Source organism: Calidris pugnax, unplaced genomic scaffold, assembly GCF_001431845.1.
Source record: "Calidris pugnax isolate Ruff unplaced genomic scaffold, ASM143184v1 scaffold40, whole genome shotgun sequence".
Classification (NCBI taxonomy): Eukaryota; Metazoa; Chordata; class Aves; order Charadriiformes; family Scolopacidae; genus Calidris; species Calidris pugnax.
This window is the reverse complement of record NW_015090796.1, coordinates 2,652,027-2,672,127: the sequence shown is the minus strand read 5'-3', so window position 1 is coordinate 2,672,127 and position 20,101 is coordinate 2,652,027. Positions and strand designations below refer to the sequence as shown.

Below are 20,101 nucleotides of genomic sequence, written 5' to 3'. Positions count from 1 at the left end.
AGAGAGCATCCACTGTGGTTTGAAAGGACCCACTGAACATTGTAAGACCAAACCATCTCTTCAGAAATGGCATTCCTTTTGTGTCATTATAATGACACAAAATGAGAGAAATTGTGTCAAAACTGCACGCTGGAGCTTGATCAACCAAATCTGACATGCAGTAAGTTGGAACAAAGAAGTTATTTTCTCATTAATTTGTTCAGTTTTTTACACTTGAACGTATTTAAATTAATGTTTTCTAAGTGTCATCTGATTTTTTTTTTGGTGAAAGTATTGTCAAATGTGTAGCTAAGTTCAGTAATGAAAAGGTTATGATTGTCTGAAAAGCATTTGTGCTGTAATGTGTTAAAATACACTACTAAAAAAATCTACTCCCATGAGTAGATGCCAAGGAACATGTACTTTGTTCCTGGTAGTAGGAATACTTCAGTTTTTTCATTTAAGAGCTCTTTTTAAATATTAACATCAGTGTGCTTTACCAGTATACAAATAAGGAGCTGTACCACAAAGAAGTTAACTTTTGCCGAGCTGATCACAGGAAGCATAAACAAATTAATGTTTGTCCATCCAAAAAAGAGCACAATGTGCTTGGAAGTTGTCATTTTTCAGTTTCTTAAAGCCTTCACATTGAAACCGCTCAAAAGGAAGCAGTCTTCGAGAAACAAGGAGTTAAAATGTAAGCTGGGTTCCTTCTTTGAATCCCCTATCTCCTAACAAGGTCGACAATACTGTTTTGCTGCTTCAAGACATCATTGTGCTGGTCTCAGGACTACTCCCTACATTCCTGCCTTCCTCTCTTGTCACTTGTCATAGCTCTGAGTAGTTGCAGGCCCCGTTTGTGGTCAGTCAGGCTACATTTGCTAGATCTCACCAAATCACGAAGGTAATAAATTGTCTGAGAGAACAGAACGAGTTGATAGGAAGGAACACCAGAACATGAAGTAGTAGCTTCAGCAATTTTAGGATGAACCAAGGTCACTCCGACCTTGCCAAGTACACCAAGAAGCTACCCAAATTAGGAAGAGTTCAGAAGTTTAACCCGAGGAAGACTCACAAGACGATCCCCCACCCTGATGAAGGCACCAGAACTCCCACCAGACGACTCCCCAAAATGGAAGACCCCGCCTATATATGAATATGCATGTAAAGATATGAATATGCATGTAAAGATGATGTAACCTACACTCAAACTTGTATAAAAAAGCTGCACTGATTGCTAACCGACGGAACTCTTTGTCCAGGGCGGCCTGGAGAGTTCCCCAACGCGTTGTTAATAAATACCTCCTGCTTATGGACTTGAAAACTTAGTCTCTGAGCAGTTTCTATTTTCTGAGCAGTTTCTATTTTCTGAAACTGCAGTTTCTATTTCGCCTTTTGGGGCAAATTCGGCATCAACATCTCTGAAAAACGGGGGATTTATCTACATCCATCTGCACATCAACCAGTTTGGCATAAAACAGTGATTCCACTGGGTCAGAAGCATAATATTCAGATTTTGTCAGTCTGCTCAGACACTGAGTACTGTTTGTATTTGTATACTTTGTCCTTCTTCTTGTATGTAGTTTATTCATCAGGAAACTCTGCAGTAAAATCAATGTTTTAATATGAAAGCATTCCCAGACCTTCCAGAAGGACGTGGACCATTTCAGGAAAGAGAGAGGTGCAAGTGCCTAGTACTGAAGAGGCACCAGGTGATATAGCTGGCAGTGTTTGTGGTTGCAGTTGCAAATTTCTTCAAGTGTGGGGTGGCTGGATAGGAGTCTCCAGAGATTGCAGCCAGATGGCAACAATAAAGCAATCAGAAACCCCATTTCACATTTTGAAGAGCAGACAACAAAAGCTTCATCATCAGCTGCTGTAGGATAGTGGTCAGAAGCCCGATAGTACGGACTAGTCAAGCTCCAAGGTGAAGACACCTCTTTGGTGTGAGTCTTGGTCAGGTCTGCCCTCTTTCAAAGCATGACTTTTTTTGCATAGTTTCCTGAAGACCAAAGTCATGTAATTCTGGCTGCTGTTTCTTCAACACTGCCAATTAGATCTGCTGGCTGGTGTGAGTCACGTTGAGAAGAAGTATTAGGAAACAACGTGGGGGATGCATCCTAGACATCAGCCAAGCAAAGCAGTATCTGTATGGAATTAACTATGACACTACAGCCCCAAAAGGGAGAATAGAAGTGCTTGTGGTGGTCTATAATGTTCTTAAAATGCTCTGTCTTGCAAAAACGCTCACCACCATGGACCATCATTCAAAGAAAATCCACTTTTAAGAAAAAAAAAATAAAATTCACTGAAACCAAGTGAATTTCTTGCAAGAAAATCGTCTGGGTCTTGTGATTAGTCTGCGAAGAGAGGAGCAAGGTCAGCCTCAGTATCCTCCCCGTACTCTAGAACTGATCAGAACAGCATCTGATGGATGTTGTATATTTTTGAAATGTTGTGTCATACTGAAAGTGATTAATTAACTGGAAAGAAGTAAAGTTAACTTGTGTCTGGTGTATTTTAATTCAGGATTGATCTATGAAAGAGCTTTGCAAGTGCATAAAGTTCTTCATTTTGAGTAGACCAGGCTGATTCAGCTGAAGCACCAAAAAAAGTGGCGGACGGAGCAATGTGGAAATCTGTGCAGCGCCAAAATGTCAAAATTCTCTTTGCTACTTGCATCTAAATAGTGGTTAGCCCAGAATTTTGAAGCTTGGATGCTACAAGTGAAAACAAATCTCAATTTTAGTGGCATTTATGGATATCGAGAAAAATTTATTAGCAGCATATATTTTTGCTTTCTAATATTAGTAGATTAAGATTTCAGTACCTGTGATTGAAAACTAAATGGCCTTCATACAACACAAAAACCTTCCTTAATAGAAACAAAAATGTAAACAAGAAGAGAAAATACTCCCTTCTGAAGCCCTTTGTTTGTTTTTTTTTCTTCTTGCTCCTTTAAGTCCTGCTTTCCTTCTCAGGGATTTGTTTCTTCTTCTGACTCCCTCTTCTCTGGTCTTTCCTTTCAGATGATGCCAATAAAGGGAAAAGGCAAGATTTCAAAACAAACAAACAAACCGGAGTCCATTGATTCTATTGCGGCCGCTTTCAATATTGGTTTACCCACAGCAGAGCCATTTTCAACTCCCAGAGTTTTAATGAATTCAAAACAAAGGAAATCCAAACAAACAAAGAATTGAGGGGTGTACTTAGTACACCTTATTTACGGCTTTTATTGAAAAGAGGAGTGGAGGCTGACCTGGAGGCATAGGTCTGGGCAACTCCAGATTTGTTGGTTGTGTTTCCAATACCAGGATTATTTATCCCTGACATTTGTCAGGGGTGGAAGTGCTCTGCAGGCATCGTGGAGCACCCCATGTCAATCTCCAACAACCTTCCAGCTGGTTGAGGACCACCCCGGACAAAATCTCTTGGGACCTCTGCCCCATCATCCCGTGCAATGAAGGAGAAGCACTGGTCTCTGGAGCGGTGTGATGAAAATGGAAAAAAAAAGCCAAAAAACAAACCATAATTGGGAAATCCTCTGGAATTGAGAGAAAACATGGAGCATCATGTGTTGAGGGGGAGAGACAGTTTTGTTGAAAGCCTCCACCACGTGAATTAGTGAACCCGAGTCTGAATTCTCTACTCTTGGCTTTGTTTGCCAGCTCAGTAATTAGCAACATTTAATGTGTGGCTGATGACTGTTAAGGCAGCCCCTGTGATCCTGAGCAGCTTGATAGCTGTTGGTGGGAGCCCAGCTTCCCACAGAAACTGGATGACAAAAGGGCAGCAGGAAGTAAATTATATATAAGCTGAAACAACATTATAGAATAAAAGATAAAAAGAATCTTATACCTCAAGTATCCTTTCCACCTGTTGATCCAGAGAGGAAAAACAATATGGGATCTAGATTGTGAGGCTGAGATAGGAAAATAATAGTGGTGGGGTACTGAAAAGCATACTGCTTATCTGTCTTGCTTATATATTAAGTTCTGTGTAATGCAAAATTTGGCAGCAATAGTACAGGCCTTTGAAGGGCTGCTTCTTACTGTCTTTTCAGTACAGAAAAACTGCAGCTGGTGCATGGGAATAATGCATGATAAGGTATTGATCAAAAATATATTAATGAAGAAACCCAAGTGGAATACTGCAAGAAGTGGTGAGATGTGTAACACAGATGGTCACATGCATCTCCCTGATTTCTTTTTTTGTGGCACAGCATAGCTTTTTAGAAGATAAAAGTACACTTGTGGTTTTTTTTTTAAATAGGTATTTTATTATAATGTTTGGAGAGTTGTTCCAGTGGATTGTTTTCTTTTCTCTGGAGGTTTATTCTGCAGTTAGAACTGGAGTTTATTCTGATTATTAATGCCTACTTTTGCGCCTGCATGTTACACCATCTGTGCTTTTATCTGTTCTACTGTAGATTTGTATTTATCAACATTCATTTTCTCTGTAGTTGTATACAGAGTAAATCCAGAGATTAATCTCATCTAACACTATCCTAATATCATTATCCAAAAATTAGGCAGTAGTCCAAGATAGTAATTGGGGTTCCCTGTTTAGTCAGAGGAGAGAGAGAAGCACCTCTTAGAGGTAGTTTGTCCTGTCCTACGATGTGACTAGGTTAGACTGGATGGCTGATGGTAGGTGGAATGCTTTCTACTTTGAAAAATTGCTTTAACTTCTATAGATGAAGTACTTCCTGAGGCCCTTGAGTCTTTTACTCAGTAATTTTTCAAACCTTTCATCATTCTGTAGAACCTTCTTCACCTTTTCCTGTTTGTTTACACTGTTCCTGAATTGTGAAGACTGTAGCTCAACACACTGTTGATGTAGTGACCGGGCTAATGCCATCAGAAGGTGCAGGGTCTTCTAGGTCCTGTCATGTTTTTGGCCCTAATACTTCTGTGCTGTATTCCTTCCTTCCTTTCCTGGAGAAATTATATATTAGTCTTAGCAGAATCAGCACTTTTCCTCTCTGTGATTTCTGTCACTGTGATTGCTTTTTCCGCATGCTCCAAATAAATTAAAAACAAAGCAAAAGAAGCTCATCCAAAATGCACGACTTCTCAGTAAACTACATCAAAGGTTGTAAAAATCGTTCTGCTTTCATCCAGGGCAGAATCCTATTTTGTGCTTAACATTTCCCTCCGCCCTTTACGTAAATGCTCTGTTTGTGAAATAAAGCAGAGGGTATTAATATCTGCAATTAGGCTGGAGTTACATTTGGATTTATTTCTAAATCTCATCTGCTAATATGTATTACAACAGGCACTTACAGTAAATTCTGTGTATTCAATACTAATAAGCAATATGGTATTTAAAAAAATGCATCTGTCGAGTTTCACATCAGGTGCTTGTTGGTTGTAACGTTGCTTTTGCACCCAGTTGTGTCAGGGGCATGGTTTTTCGAGCTGCTTAGGAGTATTGTTTTGACAGAACAGTCTGAGAATTTGGGGGGGCAAAAGAAAAAAAAGACAGGATTCAGTGAGGTCAGAGTACCTGATACGTGGTTGTGGGCTGCTGTAGACATGGAATGTACTGGGAGTTGGATTTCCTGGGAGCCGGAATTGATGCTTTTTTAAAATTTGATAGGATGGCTTCAATTTGTAGGAGAGATGCAGGGAGTGTGGGAGTGTTAATGCAGCTGGATTCAGCTATGCTGCCACTGCAGCAATTTGCAATACCATTTCCACTTTTTAAGATGTGGTCGCTATCTCACAGGTGCTGGAAATCCAGTAAAGACTGTAAATGGGACCGAGATTCCACCAAAATTCAGTATTTCCTATGTTTTTGGGCTTAGATGCTTCAAGATTTATTGGATAAGTAGAATTTTTGATGCTTGTTTGCTGTTAAATGGGAGAATTGAGGAGTTTATGGGCCAACACTGTCAAGATCCGAGCACTTCCCTTGTGCCTCTGTATCTCTGCTGTGGCTCAGGACTTGCTTGGAGCAGTGTTCACCATAAAATGTGAATTAGATATTAATTTGAGAAATTACTGCCTTCAGGTGTAGGATTGGAAGTTTTTTATCGCTGCCGAGCATGGAGTAGCTGTGAATTAAGAGGAGCTGTGTTCTCCTGGGGCAGCCGGAGACTTGAATCCAAAACCTGTCCCAATCCAGTGATAAAACCTGCCTGTTTTTTGCAGTAGTGAAAAAAAAGCGCAGTCCTCCCTAAGGGGAAGAGCTGCCGAGACAGTGACTGGAAGGGGCTGGCTCTAAACTCCAGGGGGCAATTGCTGGGGTTTGAGGGAAAAAAAATAAATAAATTAATTGTGTCTTCTTCCATCCCACCCCTTTTTTTTTTTTTTTTTCTGTGGGCAGCAGGAGTCAGAGGAGGGAGGAGAGTGCCGGACGCTGCGCGGCGCGGAGGGAGGAGTAGGAGAGGGGAATGCATAATGCGTGAGTGACAGAGAGCGTGCGGGCGGCTGGCCGGGTCCAGAAGACACGGATGTCCATCTCCCTGGCTCTAGGTAGGCTGGTTGTCTTCTCCTTTTGACTCTCCCAGAGCATCCTTCCTCGGCTGCGGGGATGTTTCCCCGTCCAGCTGGAGGGTTGTGCCAGCAGCACCTGTTGCAGCAGGGACGGGGGGTGAAGCGGTGGCAGGCAGCGAGCGCGTCGGTCATCTGGAGAATAAGGCTCTGCTAAGGTTTCTGTTGTTCCACCAGCTCCTCTTTCTGCTCTGCCGAGCCGGGCAGGTGGAGACAACAGTCTTTCCAATGGAAAATCCTCTGCTCAGGGGATCGTATCAGTTCAAAACTTAGCCCAATGCATCCTGGCTGGGCAATTTACAACTCTTAGGAAATGCGCAAAATATTAACTTGGCTGTTTAGTTTTGGTGAAAATAAAAGAAGCGGAGGAGCTGCGCATGCATTGTGTATTGCTTTTAATTCATTCAATTAAAATCAAAAATGACTTTCTCAAATAATCACCTCATAAAGTTTTAAGCATGTTAGTAACTAAAATATGACGTGCAAGTGGTTACAGCTGGAAATATTGCTTGTGCTTCTTGCTCTCAATATGCTGATTCTGTGTGAGACATTGCATAATTCACTCTGGCTAGCCCAGATAAAGTTCAGATCAAATGTATACAGAACTGCTTGCCAAACATCAGTCATTGTTTTTTAATGAGTCCATAATTGCATTATACTGCAGTTGTGAAATAACATGTGATTTTAAAAAAATCTTTGTCATTATATAGATGCCCAAAGTGTGGTGTTTTTTTTTTTTCCTGGTAATACTTTGCATGTATCTTCTAGAATGAGTCTTTAAGTAAAATGCTAAGCATTTTGAGAATCTGCCACGAGGACGGTTTGATAAACGAAGGTAGAATGTGATATATTCAGTCTATCTGCAGCCTACACCAAGCTTCCTCCTTCTAAATGTATTCAGAGTTTCCATGTGGAAAGGAGAACCAAATTCCTGGGGAAATAAAATAGTTTGTGGCACGTCAGGCTTAAAATTGATATGACCAAATATTTGATAATGTAAAAGCTAACATGTTTCAAGGGTGTACACGTCTTAATTTCTAATGTGTTGTTATTACTAAAATTTATGTTATTGATTTCTAGCACACAGTTTTGTGCTTTACTAGCTTTTAATACGCTTTTGTCTTTTAATAGCTTTACATGAAAAAATCAATGGTATTTACTAAATTTGCATCTGAGTGAACTAATTAACATAGATAATGGGAGCACATGCTTATTAGCTTGTACTTGTGGTCTGTGTCCTGGTCACATGGAAATCAATGGGAAAAATGATATTTGCTTTTGTGGGAACTAATGCTGGGCAGTTTATTTGTGCTGTCAGCATTTTTAAGGCTGAAAAATAATACTGAATGAGTTTCAAAGAGTTGATACTAGTGAATGGGATTGATTCTTATGCATTCAAACCTACAGTCCAATACTTCCCTTGGAAATTGTTGTGTGCTTTATTTGAATGAAATTTTCAGAATCAGGTCTAAAACATAAACTGTTGTTAAAGCCTCTAATATACTTGGAATTTTATTATTTAAACTTACTGTCTTCCCGGGGGGTTATTTGTTTTTTGTAATTCCATTAAAAAAATAGGAGTGCTTAAGTCTGCAAATGCATATTTTACTTAACATGTAAATATGGTGACTGAACTATTGGAAAAGTTGTGAATGTGTATACCTTTAATGTATAGCACCAAAGAGGAGTACCACTACAGAGGTCTGTAAGGATCTCAGTCCTTGCGTACAATTTATGGCAATCTGGAGAAAAGTATTGATGACTGATGAATCACCTTTGATAGTGGTACACAACTACCATCGTCGTTCAGAATTACAACACAGTAAGGACGAGGTGATTATTTTTTATAGTATTTTTTAAAGTATGCAGCAATGGTCTATAAGCTTAACAAAACTTTGATTTTAGAATGTTTCATTGAAAACTTGATGGGAAAGTATGTCCTTGCACACTTCAAAGAAACGGAGAATTAAAATGTGTCTCAACAACATCTGAAGATTTTTAGCCTAAGGTGTTTTTGGAAGCATCAAAATAGTAGACTGTGTGTCTGACTCTTGCTATTATTTGAGATAGGTATCTGATGCAGTTTAGCTTCATTTTATTGCTGGAAAACCCTGCTCTCTCATTTTTTTCTTTCTTGGCCAGCCTCTTCCAGAGGCTTCTTGCTATTGGGTCAATTTAGTTGTTCACTGAGAAATACCAAAATGTAGGTAGGTGAGATAAAATACAAAGAATATACTGAAATTCTTTGTTCAGGGAGTACTAGGCCTTGACCTCCTAAAGATATAATTATGTACCTAACTGTTTTTACATGTGTAATCCTACCATTTGGTTTTACTCATTTGTAGAAATTGTGCTTGCATTTCAGCTCTACAAGACTGGCTGAATTAGGTATAGTCACTGTTGTATATATCAGTGAATATTATGCTTTTCCTCCCTAAAAATAGGCATACATAGTGTCTGAGTACTTCTTTCAACGTGTGTTTAGACTGCTATTTAACATCTCCATCATCAAATCAAAGCTTACAGAACCATTGCTGTCGATTGCAGGCATTTGTCTAGTTCCAGAATTTCAAGAACTGTGTCTATCTAAAAAGGAGCTATATTACTGTTTCCTAGGAAACAGAACAAAACAAAAAAACAAAAAAAAAAACCCAAAAGAAACCAAACAAAAAAAAAAAAAAAAAAAAAAAAAATACAAGACTGGCTGAATTAGGTATAGTCACTGTTGTATATATCAGTGAATATTATGCTTTTCCTCCCTAAAAATAGGCATACATAGTGTCTGAGTACTTCTTTCAACGTGTGTTTAGACTGCTATTTAACATCTCCATCATCAAATCAAAGCTTACAGAACCATTGCTGTCGATTGCAGGCATTTGTCTAGTTCCAGAATTTCAAGAACTGTGTCTATCTAAAAAGGAGCTATATTACTGTTTCCTAGGAAACAGAACAAAACAAAAAAACAAAAAAAAAAACCCCAAAAAAAAAAAAAAAAAAAAAAAAAAAAAAAAAGAAAAAGATTGACAGGACGTATCAATGATAGAAGATATTTATCTTATTCCAGGTAGACCCATTGTAACTTTTTTTTTGTAGTCTGAAGAATCACAAATGATAGTACTTCTGCAAAGGCTCACTTTTTGACTGAAGAATCTCACTGGAAAATACTTTATGTCAACAAGTATTTTTAAGGTTGAGTATACTTCATACATGAGAACTTGTGGCTGTTTGCAGAAAGAGTGTGGAAACTCGGAGTTCTGAAACACACTTAAAATATGAAAAACATTGTTTCATAGATTGGCTTGTGAATATTTCCTATAAAACTGGTGAAAGTTGTTTAAATTCTTTTTTCTGAAATAATTCGTAAGTCCAAAGCAAGGTTTCTATTAAGATAAAGTGGTACTTCTCTGAATGGGCTTATTTGACAGGCTAAATTTCTCTAGAAAAATTAAACACCAGAGAAGATGCTTTCTATGTTCATCACGGCTTTTGTGTTTGTGGATTTTTTAGCAAGTTGAAGACAGAGTTTTCCTCTAGAATGTTATAGCAATGTCTTTTCATATACCAAGAGATTTTTGTTTGTTTGTCTCTTTCTGTATGTGGTATAGATTCATTACTTAGAGTACGGTTATGATTCTCATCTTCAGATGGCAAAAGAAACTTCCTCAGTCACTTATCCTGGACTGGTCCAATATGTTACTGCTCTGAATTGTTTCAAGCTTTGCTTCATTAAGGATTTAACATGGCCTTAATTCAGCCATCTGTTATGGGTTTGGCAGACCAACAGATCTGAGGTTCTGGTCAGAGCTTTAGAAATTTCCCACATTTTTAAAGGTTAGGAAAAGAGCTACCTTTATGAATAGATTTTGAATAATTCTCAGCAAGACAATGGTGCAGAAGTGGGGTAAAAAATGCATGTCATTCTCTGAAGCACAGGGTCCCCTGTCTGCCTTTAGCTTTGCTGAAAGGCAATTAGCATTTCAACCAGCCAATTTGGTTACATGCAATGAAGTACTTGGGTTTGTAATTTGCTGCTCTCGGCTTGGTGCTGTTGAGAACTAGCTCTGTGTAATCCTCTCAAAGCACCTTTCTTTCCAGTATAGTTATTGTTGCTGGTCTTAAATAACTAATCAACAAAGAGATTTCCTTGTCTTGAACTACAGGGTGCCTTAGAAGAACGAAAAGAAATACCCAGTTAATAAGGGAATGATTATAATTATTAAATAGTGATTATTAAATTGTGACATAGGTTAAAAGGTTTAGAAAGCCAAGGAAAGCACAATACATGATTAAGGTAGTGTGAGAAGTCTTTGAACCCAAACATATCTTGCTCAGGGAGTTTTCTTCACCACATAAGTACTTTATGTTGTGGTTGTTTTTTTTTTTTTAAATCAGATTGCCCAGATTTAAGAGATTAATTCATAGTATAGATTAGAGTGAGGGCCCCATGCTAATACCCTCTCGAAAATCTTATAAATATATATTTACTTTTACAGAATGAAGTCTTTGGTGGTGGTACTTTGTAAAATACAGATCTGTAATGAAACTTACAATCTGTGCTGCATTCAAATAAAAAATGAACATATTTAACTGTGGAAATGAATATTGTTTTTATATACGTCTTAAATTTAACATATATAGTTGATACAAATTTTCATGCTTAATACTACATCTTTATGAACTGAAGAATAGCTCACTGACACAATTATTCTAATAATTAAGCACCACATTAAAATTCTGTTCGGCTCATACATGAGTATTAACTTGTAAGAATCCACTGATGGTAGCAGTAATTCTTCTGTCAGTATACCTGAAATAGTGGCATCTAATCCCCACCATGAGGCTGTAATTTACTGTTCTAGACCTTACAGATTTTTTTTCTTGCAAGATTATTGTGTGTAAAGCACTATTGCAAAGCAGGTTGGTTTATTTTTGGTTTTAAGTATGAGAAAAATAGCCACTTTACGTGGGAAGCCCATAATTACTTTTTCTGATGTATGCTATTTTTTCAGGCCGTGGTACCTCGTTCAGAACAAGTGCTAGGTATTTGAAGCTACAGTAGTTTTCTCCTCAGCTCTGGTGTTCCAAAAATATGTGAAGTTAAAGTGTTGAGGACATGTGAGAAACCCCCAAAGCAGAGATACAAATGGAAATGGTTGTGAAACTTCAGATCTTCACTGATGTAGAAGAAAGGGGTGTTCCTCACAGGAGCCCACAGACTTTCCTTGGCTGGGTTTTGGGTTCCAGATGTGTAAGAGCCTGATCCTGTGGCAGGCCCAGGCATGCAGCTGCTTCTACAGTGAGCATGAGCTGGGAGTCCTAAACATCTTCATGGCTGGATTGTTCAGTTTGGGTTTTTGGTTGGTTTTGTTTTAAATTGGCTTGCATTTTTTTGTGGAAGAAGCCATTTGAGAGATCGTATGAGTGCTTATAGTGCCTCAAGCCCTACTTGGAGCAAAATGCCTAGGTAAAAAGCTAGACCCTGGTTCTGGAAAACCCTGTAAAATAATTTTTGTTAGTGCAAGATGCCTGCTGTTTTCATTAGAACTACACAGGCAGAAAAGGATTTCCAGTGCAGAGCTGAAAACTCAATTTATCTTGTACTTAAACCTACACTATATGAAACTCTATGCTAAGTGGAACTCTTCCAAAATAATATCTTGGTTTGCTACAGTATATAGTTAGAACTCTATGTGGGGTAGATTCTCATCAATTGCATGAGATAAATCAGAAATTCTGCAGCTGAAATCAGTGTTGTTTTGTTGGTACAAATCAGGGCAAATTCAGATTCGTAGTGGTGTGTTTCTTAATGTAGTTAATTAGCAGATTTCAGCCAAAGTTTGTTTACATGAGGCTCTGATCTCTGTTCTAACTATAAAGTAACCTTAATAATTCCAGGTCATTTCACTGGAGGTACTCAGGGTAAAAATAACCCGCATCCTACAAGTGGTCAAAATTATTGTCTGGTTCTCTGTTTGACCAGCAAATTACAAGGTATCTGCAAATGTTTGTGGAAGAGGCTTGTGTTCTCTCTGCTTGCTGCTGGCAAACAGAGGTGGTGGGTTCAGCAACGAATTAAGAGTTTTGCCCTTCATTCCCTGCTCAGGATGAGAACAGGCAGAGCAGGCGGCCACCTCGGAAAGCCTTTAGCATTACCTGGCTTAAGAGATAAAACGTGGTTCTCCGGTGATGATTAGATGATTTAGAACTTAAAAATTAAGGATACCATTGAAATCCACTCAGATTCTTATGAGGAAGTGAAAAGAAGCTGCTAGAAAACTTACAAGGGGTACCCTGGGCTTATTACACTCTTTACCTCTCAGTGACCTCTAATAACAGGATGAGACGATTTGGATTTCTCAGCAGCCTTGGCCTCGGCTTGTGGATTTGCCACTTGCAGCACAGGCTCCTGGGTTTACCTTTCTGACTAGCAAATATTAATACAGTGGCAGGCAGCTTGTGCAGCTTTTCTTCCTTGGGATGTCTACGTTGAAGGGTGTGTGCCTCTCTCAAGGGAATGCAATTGAGTGAGCAAGAATTTCCATAGGGAGGTGTTGTTCGGGTTACATTAAGTTGGCCATTCCCAGTGATAATTCACATTCACAGATAATAAGATATATATAATATATTATTATATAATATATTATATAATATATATAATATATATATTATATAATAATAAGATTTTTTTTTTATTTTTTTTTTAAATATGGCAACTGTTAGAAAGCAAATGGTCAGGAGAGCCATTGACTGATGTTGGTGTCATTAGTCCCAAAAGCAGATAAGTCTTCTTGGCACCTGAGGCTGCAGTGTGGCAGGGTTCTGTCACGGCAACAGCAGTGGGTGAGCAGCTGAGCCCCAAAACTTCAGGGCAGTGAAAGCTGATCAAGGGATTTTCAGCACCTGGCAGTCTGTGGTTCTGCTTCAGCCAGCACTTTCCAGTGTTAGTAATAAGGGGGGCGGGTGGGGAATGATGGGCAGGTACCTGGAATGTCTTTGTAGTACAGAGGGAGACAAGAAACCCTTGAGAAGAACTGGAAGGGAAGGCATCCAGTGATGCTGAATAATGCGCGTGGAAATTGATGGGGCATACCCCTGCCCCAAAGGCTGCAACCATCAGTGCAGTGAAGGGGTGCAGACAAAGCAGGGTTTGTTGTGACTTACTATAATTCTCAGGCTTCACCCACCCTGAAGAACACTGGAGGCAAAAAAGGGACATAGGAAGATATTATTTTGAAATAGTGACTTTGGAAGACTCTCTCTTCCAGTCTCTACTAGAGTGAGAGACTTAATTGTCCAACATCAAAACAAATAAGCCTAAACTAAGAAAGAAAAGGCAACCAATGGGGCAGACTGGGGTAATACCCACTATCCAAATGCTAGGTCTGGCTGCTGTGTCCTCCTTTGTATATCTCTGAACTGTGGGAACTTTGGGGCAAAGTTATAAAAAAAACCAAACCCTGTCTGAAATAAAATATTTCTCTCTTAATTTGGGAGCAGGAGAACGTAGAAAGGAGAAGTTTAGTAAATCGAAGTTTTTATAATTCCTGCGGCTTTCCTGTTTTTTTTGCCGTACTGTTGTAAATTTCCATGGTTCTGAGAATTCCTAGAATAAAAATGTGGAAAATGCACAGATTTTTAATGTGGGGTGTTTTTTTTTTTTTTTACAACAGGTGCAGCAAGGGCAATGACCTTGTGAAACTCCTTGCTCGGTGCTGTTCCTGTCTGCTACAGAGAATCTCCTCTTTACATATGAAAGGGCACATGTATCTCTCCCCTCATTGTGTTCAGCCACAGAGATGCTGCTGGGTGCTGACATCCCCGCTGTGAATAGGCTTCTCTCTGGCAACCATTGATAGCTGCCACGCTGTCCTCAATGCAAAGTGCCTGGCCAGGACAGTGGTTTTTTTGAATGTTCTACTTGGCTGGGTATGTGTAATCGGGGGGAGTAGACAAGGGAGGGCAGTGAAAAGTGCACCAGGCTTTACGCCTGCTCTGCTGTGCGGTGCCCGTGGACTTGAGAAATCTACAGTGCTGTGTCCATGGACTTTAGAAATTTGTAACGCCGTGTCCGTGGATTTTAAAAGTCTAGAATGCCGTGTCTGTGGACTTTAGAGATCTATAGTATCATTTCCATGGAATTTAGAGATCTATAATGAGTTGTGAGAAGATGAGCGGTGGTAATCAGGCCGTAGCTGCTGGGTGGGAGAGGTGCTGCTTCACCCTATCTGCCTGTTTCTTCTACTGAGCACCAATGCCAAGTTTCAGGCCAGGCTACTTACTCCCTCTGTCCATCTGCTACTTTTTTCGTGAACTCTCTTTAGCTCTCCATTCCATATCTGGCATTTTGTGCTCATTTCTTTTCAGATTTCGAATCTTTTGCAGCCCTTTCATTTCCCTTCTTGATCTCTGTAGGTTCCACTAGTGCCACTAGTCTTGTGGGTTCCCTCACCCTTCAATCAAAGCAGCCAGGAGATCTTTCCATTCTTAAGGGTTTTGATTTAGTAAGCACATGGAAGCCAGTGTGAAAATCTGCAGAAAAGACTTCTCATCCTTTACAGGAGTCTGCATTCTTTATAAACTTTAAAATCTTCATCTGAAATTTGTTATAGAAACTGAGCAAAAAAAGTAAGCTAATCCTGGTGGTTCATCAGTTATAAGAAACACCAGTTTCACAAGCCCACCTTTCTTTGGCTCCGACTGGGCAATGGACTGAAACGGTGTTTCTCACAAAATTTGTGACATTGCTGTGGAAATTACTGCATGGAATCAGTATATGCTCTGTTGGGTTCTACGTTGGGATTCTGTGTTTTTGAGGGAAACAAAAAGGCACTTCAGAATGTGCCATAAAACAGACTAAAAGAAAATGTTAGTTACAGATCATGACTCAGAACTCTGAGTTAGATTTTTTTACTGTTTTTTTTTTAATTTTATGATTGAAGAATGTGATTTTTAGACTTTTAAGATTCTTTAATACCATTACAATATCTAGATAATTTTTGAGACGTATATTTTTTAGTTCTGATGCCAGAAACTGTTACTATAAACCCCTTAGAAACATCGTGTAGGGCTCAGTACACAGCATTGCTTTAAACTCCCACTGATACTACAAATTATTATTTGAAATGGCTTTAGCTACAATGTAGTAACAGAATAGTTGGTCCGTTAACTTGTACATGCTCTGAAGATGTATAATATTCCATTGTTTGTTGCTGTTTCAAACACTTATTACTTTGACTTATTAATCTTTCTTAAGGCCTGACTGAATATCCTGGATTGAGAGACAGTCACTCAGTAATATTTTGCTGATGCAGAGTGGAGTATTTGATGCACTAAACACATAATTTACCAAAATTTGGCAGTGAACAAGGACTAGAGTTTCAGCTTCATTTGAAAAGAAATAGTTAACCTCACCAATGGTATACTGGGGTGAGCGAGGTAGGGAGAATTGTCTTTTAATCACTAGTTTTGCAGACTTCTGCAATGCAGTTAATGAAGAACAAATTGTGTTCCCATATAAATTTATGTTAGAATTAGTGTGCAAAGTGAGTTCATATTTAATAAAGCAATATACTATGACCTAGAATATCTTTTCAGCAGTTTGAGTAGATTTGTTCTGCATTCTCCAAGTCTTGACTTACGTTATTTTTACTATATTACATCATTTTTTACAAATAATCACATATTTTCAAAGTTGAGTTTCTATAAACAGAGCAAAAACTACTTTTGGCAGGCTGTGCAAAGTAAATCTTAGTACAAATAATGTAACAAGAAAGAATACACACCAGCTAAATAATTGATGGTATGATTGTGAAACCTCTCTTGTTCCACAGGAGTAATCCTATAGTTTTAGAATGCTCTCTAGTAGAAGTAATAGAATTCAAGTAATTCTAAACTTTGTAATCTTGCCCTCAAGGATCATGTTTTCAGTATTATTTACTAGAAGCATGTACCGTGGGAAGATATTTGCGAAGTCTATGATGAGGTAACAGCTGAAGCTAAAAGGTCAAGAAATTCCTCAGTTTGGTATGGATGATGCCTGCATCTGCAGACAGTGTGATTGTCTCAGGGTTTCAAAAGTTAGACAACTGCTCTCTTTCCAGCATGAAGGTTTGTGTTTTTCAGAGCAGTTCCACGTAAAGACAACGAAAACTTCTTACAAGTTAGTACAGTCAGCTTTGGAAATGCTGAAAGCTTTAAATCCCCGGGGGTTTTATGCATATGTATTTTCTCTTTCTTTCCTACTATAAGCTTTTTCTGCACTAAAATTACTAAATACATAAATATGTAGGAATCAAGCAATGTTCCTGAAAGTCTATTAGGCTTTCTCAACAGAATTCCTCTATTAGGAATTCTCAACAGGAGCCATGGATATCTTGAAGGACTGTGTTTATGGTAATAAAATTTACAGCAATGTGAAGTTCTACAGCAAGATTATTTTACTGTGTCACATTTTTGCTGGAAATAGTGAAACACTTCAAATAGGTTGTAAAATAGTTAGTTGTTTTCTTGGGGGAAATGATTAGTCCTGATTTTTTGCAGTATTGTTGCTTGCCTGTTCCCCCTGTGATGTTCAGAAGAGCTAGGTGAATTGTTTATTACAAGTAAATAAAATTGCCTAATTTTGTCATCTTACCAGACTTTGCTTTTAGGAATTCTGAGAGACGCTGGTAGTTTTCTTGACTGTACTTATAACTCATTTAATACGTCATGTCTGTGAATATTTTTTGTTCTTTAACTTGCCTGAAAGCAGTTGATTTCAAGTCCTCATAGTGTAAAACTGACCCTTGTCCAGACAGAGTTTATTGTGAGAAGAGTCAAAGTCTTGAAGTCTTTCTGAAGCTGTGTCAGTTTTAGTGGTTTGAAGGCTGTCTTATTTTCTGTTCAGTGCACGATTAAAGCTTCTTGACTGTGTACACAAAACAGAATCTGCGCTGGACCTCAAATGTGTTCTGGTTACAAATTTGGCACATACTGTACAAAAATACGTTTCAGCATATGCATGACATTTTCTGTTTCAGTGGCCATTTCTGACTTAATATTCCTTTACTATCATTCATAAATGATGGAGAAAAGTGCTTTGCAAACGTGGCTGAGCTTAAATGTTATTGATATTCGAACATTAATATAACATTTTCTGCACGGTTGATGCAACTGTCATTGACCAGATTTGTCTGATAAGCCTAGCACTCAGAAGCATAATCTTAAGAAAAGTGACGTTTTATTTATATGTGTAATCACACAAGTATTTTTTGTAACTTTTGTACAGAAATTTTTAAAACTGCCTATAAATGAAAAGAAACTTGCCAAAAGAGCTAATTCCATTAAGGATCCACGGTGTAATGCTTTTTGTTGTTTGGACCAAAACTTTATTCTTGTGGTTTATTCAAAAATTGCTCAGATCCTTCTGACAGAAATCTGCTGCATCCAGCATCCAGTTTCCAGCACTGTGCAATATAAACCTCTACATAACACGGCAGCTGTTTCCAATTTGTTGTTCCAGAGCCTCTTAAAAACACTTCTCTATCAGCATCAACACCTGATGACTTTACTGGAACTTAAACTTCTATTTTACATTGCATAACTGGACTCTGATGTAAGAGAAATAAATCACCTTAGTTTTAAGTTGCCTTATCCTGACGGAAAAGAAAACTAGGCATTGTGCAGAAACAAATGAAAATAAAAGTCTGAATGTACAAAGGTCACAATGGCATGGAAATGTGCCACAGTGATTCTCCGTGACAAGAAAACGTGAAAGAATCATGGGATAAGAGAAGCCATGAAAAGACTGTCACGTAAATATGCAAATGTTTAAGAACATTTCATGGTCCATAAGATGTCAGAAGATGGTCTGTGAGATGACTGAAACACCCAACCCCTCACCCTTCTTGCCAATCCATGTTTCTTTCTAAAGAGAATCAAGAGAATCAAGAGAGCAAAGAAAGTGGAAATAGAACTGTCAGCCTTTACACTAACTTTTTTTTTCTGTTGGTTGGAAATGATAACAATTGTGGCTATGTCATTGTTTTTTCTTGAAAGATGCTACTTATTCCTCCACTTAAAAAGTTTGGTCAATACTGTCTAGAAAGTCACTAGATGAAAGTTATAGAATTAGATGTAGATGATAATTGCATTATCTGACTTGATTATAGCTGAGACCCGTGCATGTTTTCATCTCATTTCTGAAGCTCACAAGGTAATCACTGTATTTGAAGGATTGAGAAGCGTTGACTGGGTTGGTAAGGACAGCCAGGAATGTTTTATATATTTCAGATTCACAATTTATTTTTAATTATTCTTTTCTTTTCCTATAGGGATGCCCTCTGCTTCTTTATTAGTTCATTTGCTTTTAGCATTACTCATTCATTTCACATCTGGAGAAACAGAAGTGAAGTTCAGTGGGCAGACAGAATTTGTAGTTAATGAAACAAGTACAACTGTTATACGTCTTGTAATTGAGAGGACAGGGAAGCCTGCTAACATCACAGCAATTGTGTCGGTAAGAAATTATGCCAGTTATATTCTCAGTAAATATTACTATCTTTCTGAAATTTTGAATGTTGCCTATGCTTTTAAGAAGCCAACGAAAGGGAGGGTGATATTTCACTGGGGCAATGCTTCCCTTTGAAGAAGAAACGCACATTTTCTGTTACTGCATGAATTCTTGCTGGCTGCATCAATGGTTTCAAAATAGTGGTATGATGTCTCCTCAAGGAGCCCGCTCCTACTGCTCAGGTGGAAGTCCAAACTGATATGCTTGTTTGATTTTGATTGTGACTGTCAGTTTCATACTGAAAATGTGAGTATATAGCAATTTTCCCTTTTCAGGATTACTTTAGAACCTGCAGTTTAATAGTTACTCCACTATTAGAGTCCAATTTCCATATGAATTTTTAAAATTACATATTTCAATTCATGGGGAGATAAGAATTAGTACTTGTACATTATTTTCTTTATTTCTTAGCTGTTATTAGCTATGATCTTGATTGTATTCCCTTTTAAAGTTTAAACCCTTTAGGGTGTGCTGTACCATATGTGTATTGAGTAAGATGCCATGTGGTGTGAGTACCACATGAGAACACAGCAGTGTCTCAGAGAAGATGCACTGCTAATGAATTTCTGCAGTCTGTAGGCAAAAGAAACTATCTGTGTTCATGCATATTACTTTATTCTCTTGTAACTAAATACGAAAAATACATGCCTTAGAAATTACAAGGAATAGAACTTGATCTGTAGGGATTTCACACTTTATTAACTTCGGGGAAGAAAACCTTGAGAAAATGTCATTGTACTTTGAAACTGGTGCAACAAGCAGACTAACTTTGTTTACTTATTAAGGACCTGAAGTTCCAAATTTTGTTTCTAACATGAATATTTTGAGCACTTTTTTAGGAAGATGTTTATAGCCTGGTTTTGTAAGAGCTTTTTGGTAAGTCTAGTGTTGGCTCAGATACATAGAAAGTAGTTGCCAGTATCCAATGACAGATGACAGCCACAAAAATACCTTTCATGCTTTTCCTCTTCATTAAACTTCTAATTTCACTCTTCTCAAATGAAGAGTAGCCTTTTCCTCGAAGGTTCATTCAAACCTTTAGTGCCTTTAAGGATGGTAGATTCAGGTGTGGCAG

The 20,101-nt window shown here is 38.3% G+C and overlaps 1 protein-coding gene across 1 annotated transcript in view; it reads left to right on the top strand.

Annotated features, from left to right (window-relative positions):
* The first annotated feature begins 18,789 nt into the window (after window positions 1–18,789).
* Window positions 18,790–20,101, top strand: part of ADGRV1 (adhesion G protein-coupled receptor V1) — a 277,476-nt gene continuing 276,164 nt past the window's right edge. Inside the window, exon 1 of the mRNA XM_014936880.1 lies at window positions 18,790–18,972. Within this exon, the coding sequence (XP_014792366.1) occupies window positions 18,790–18,972 (183 nt within the window). The remainder of the gene's footprint in view (window positions 18,973–20,101) is intronic.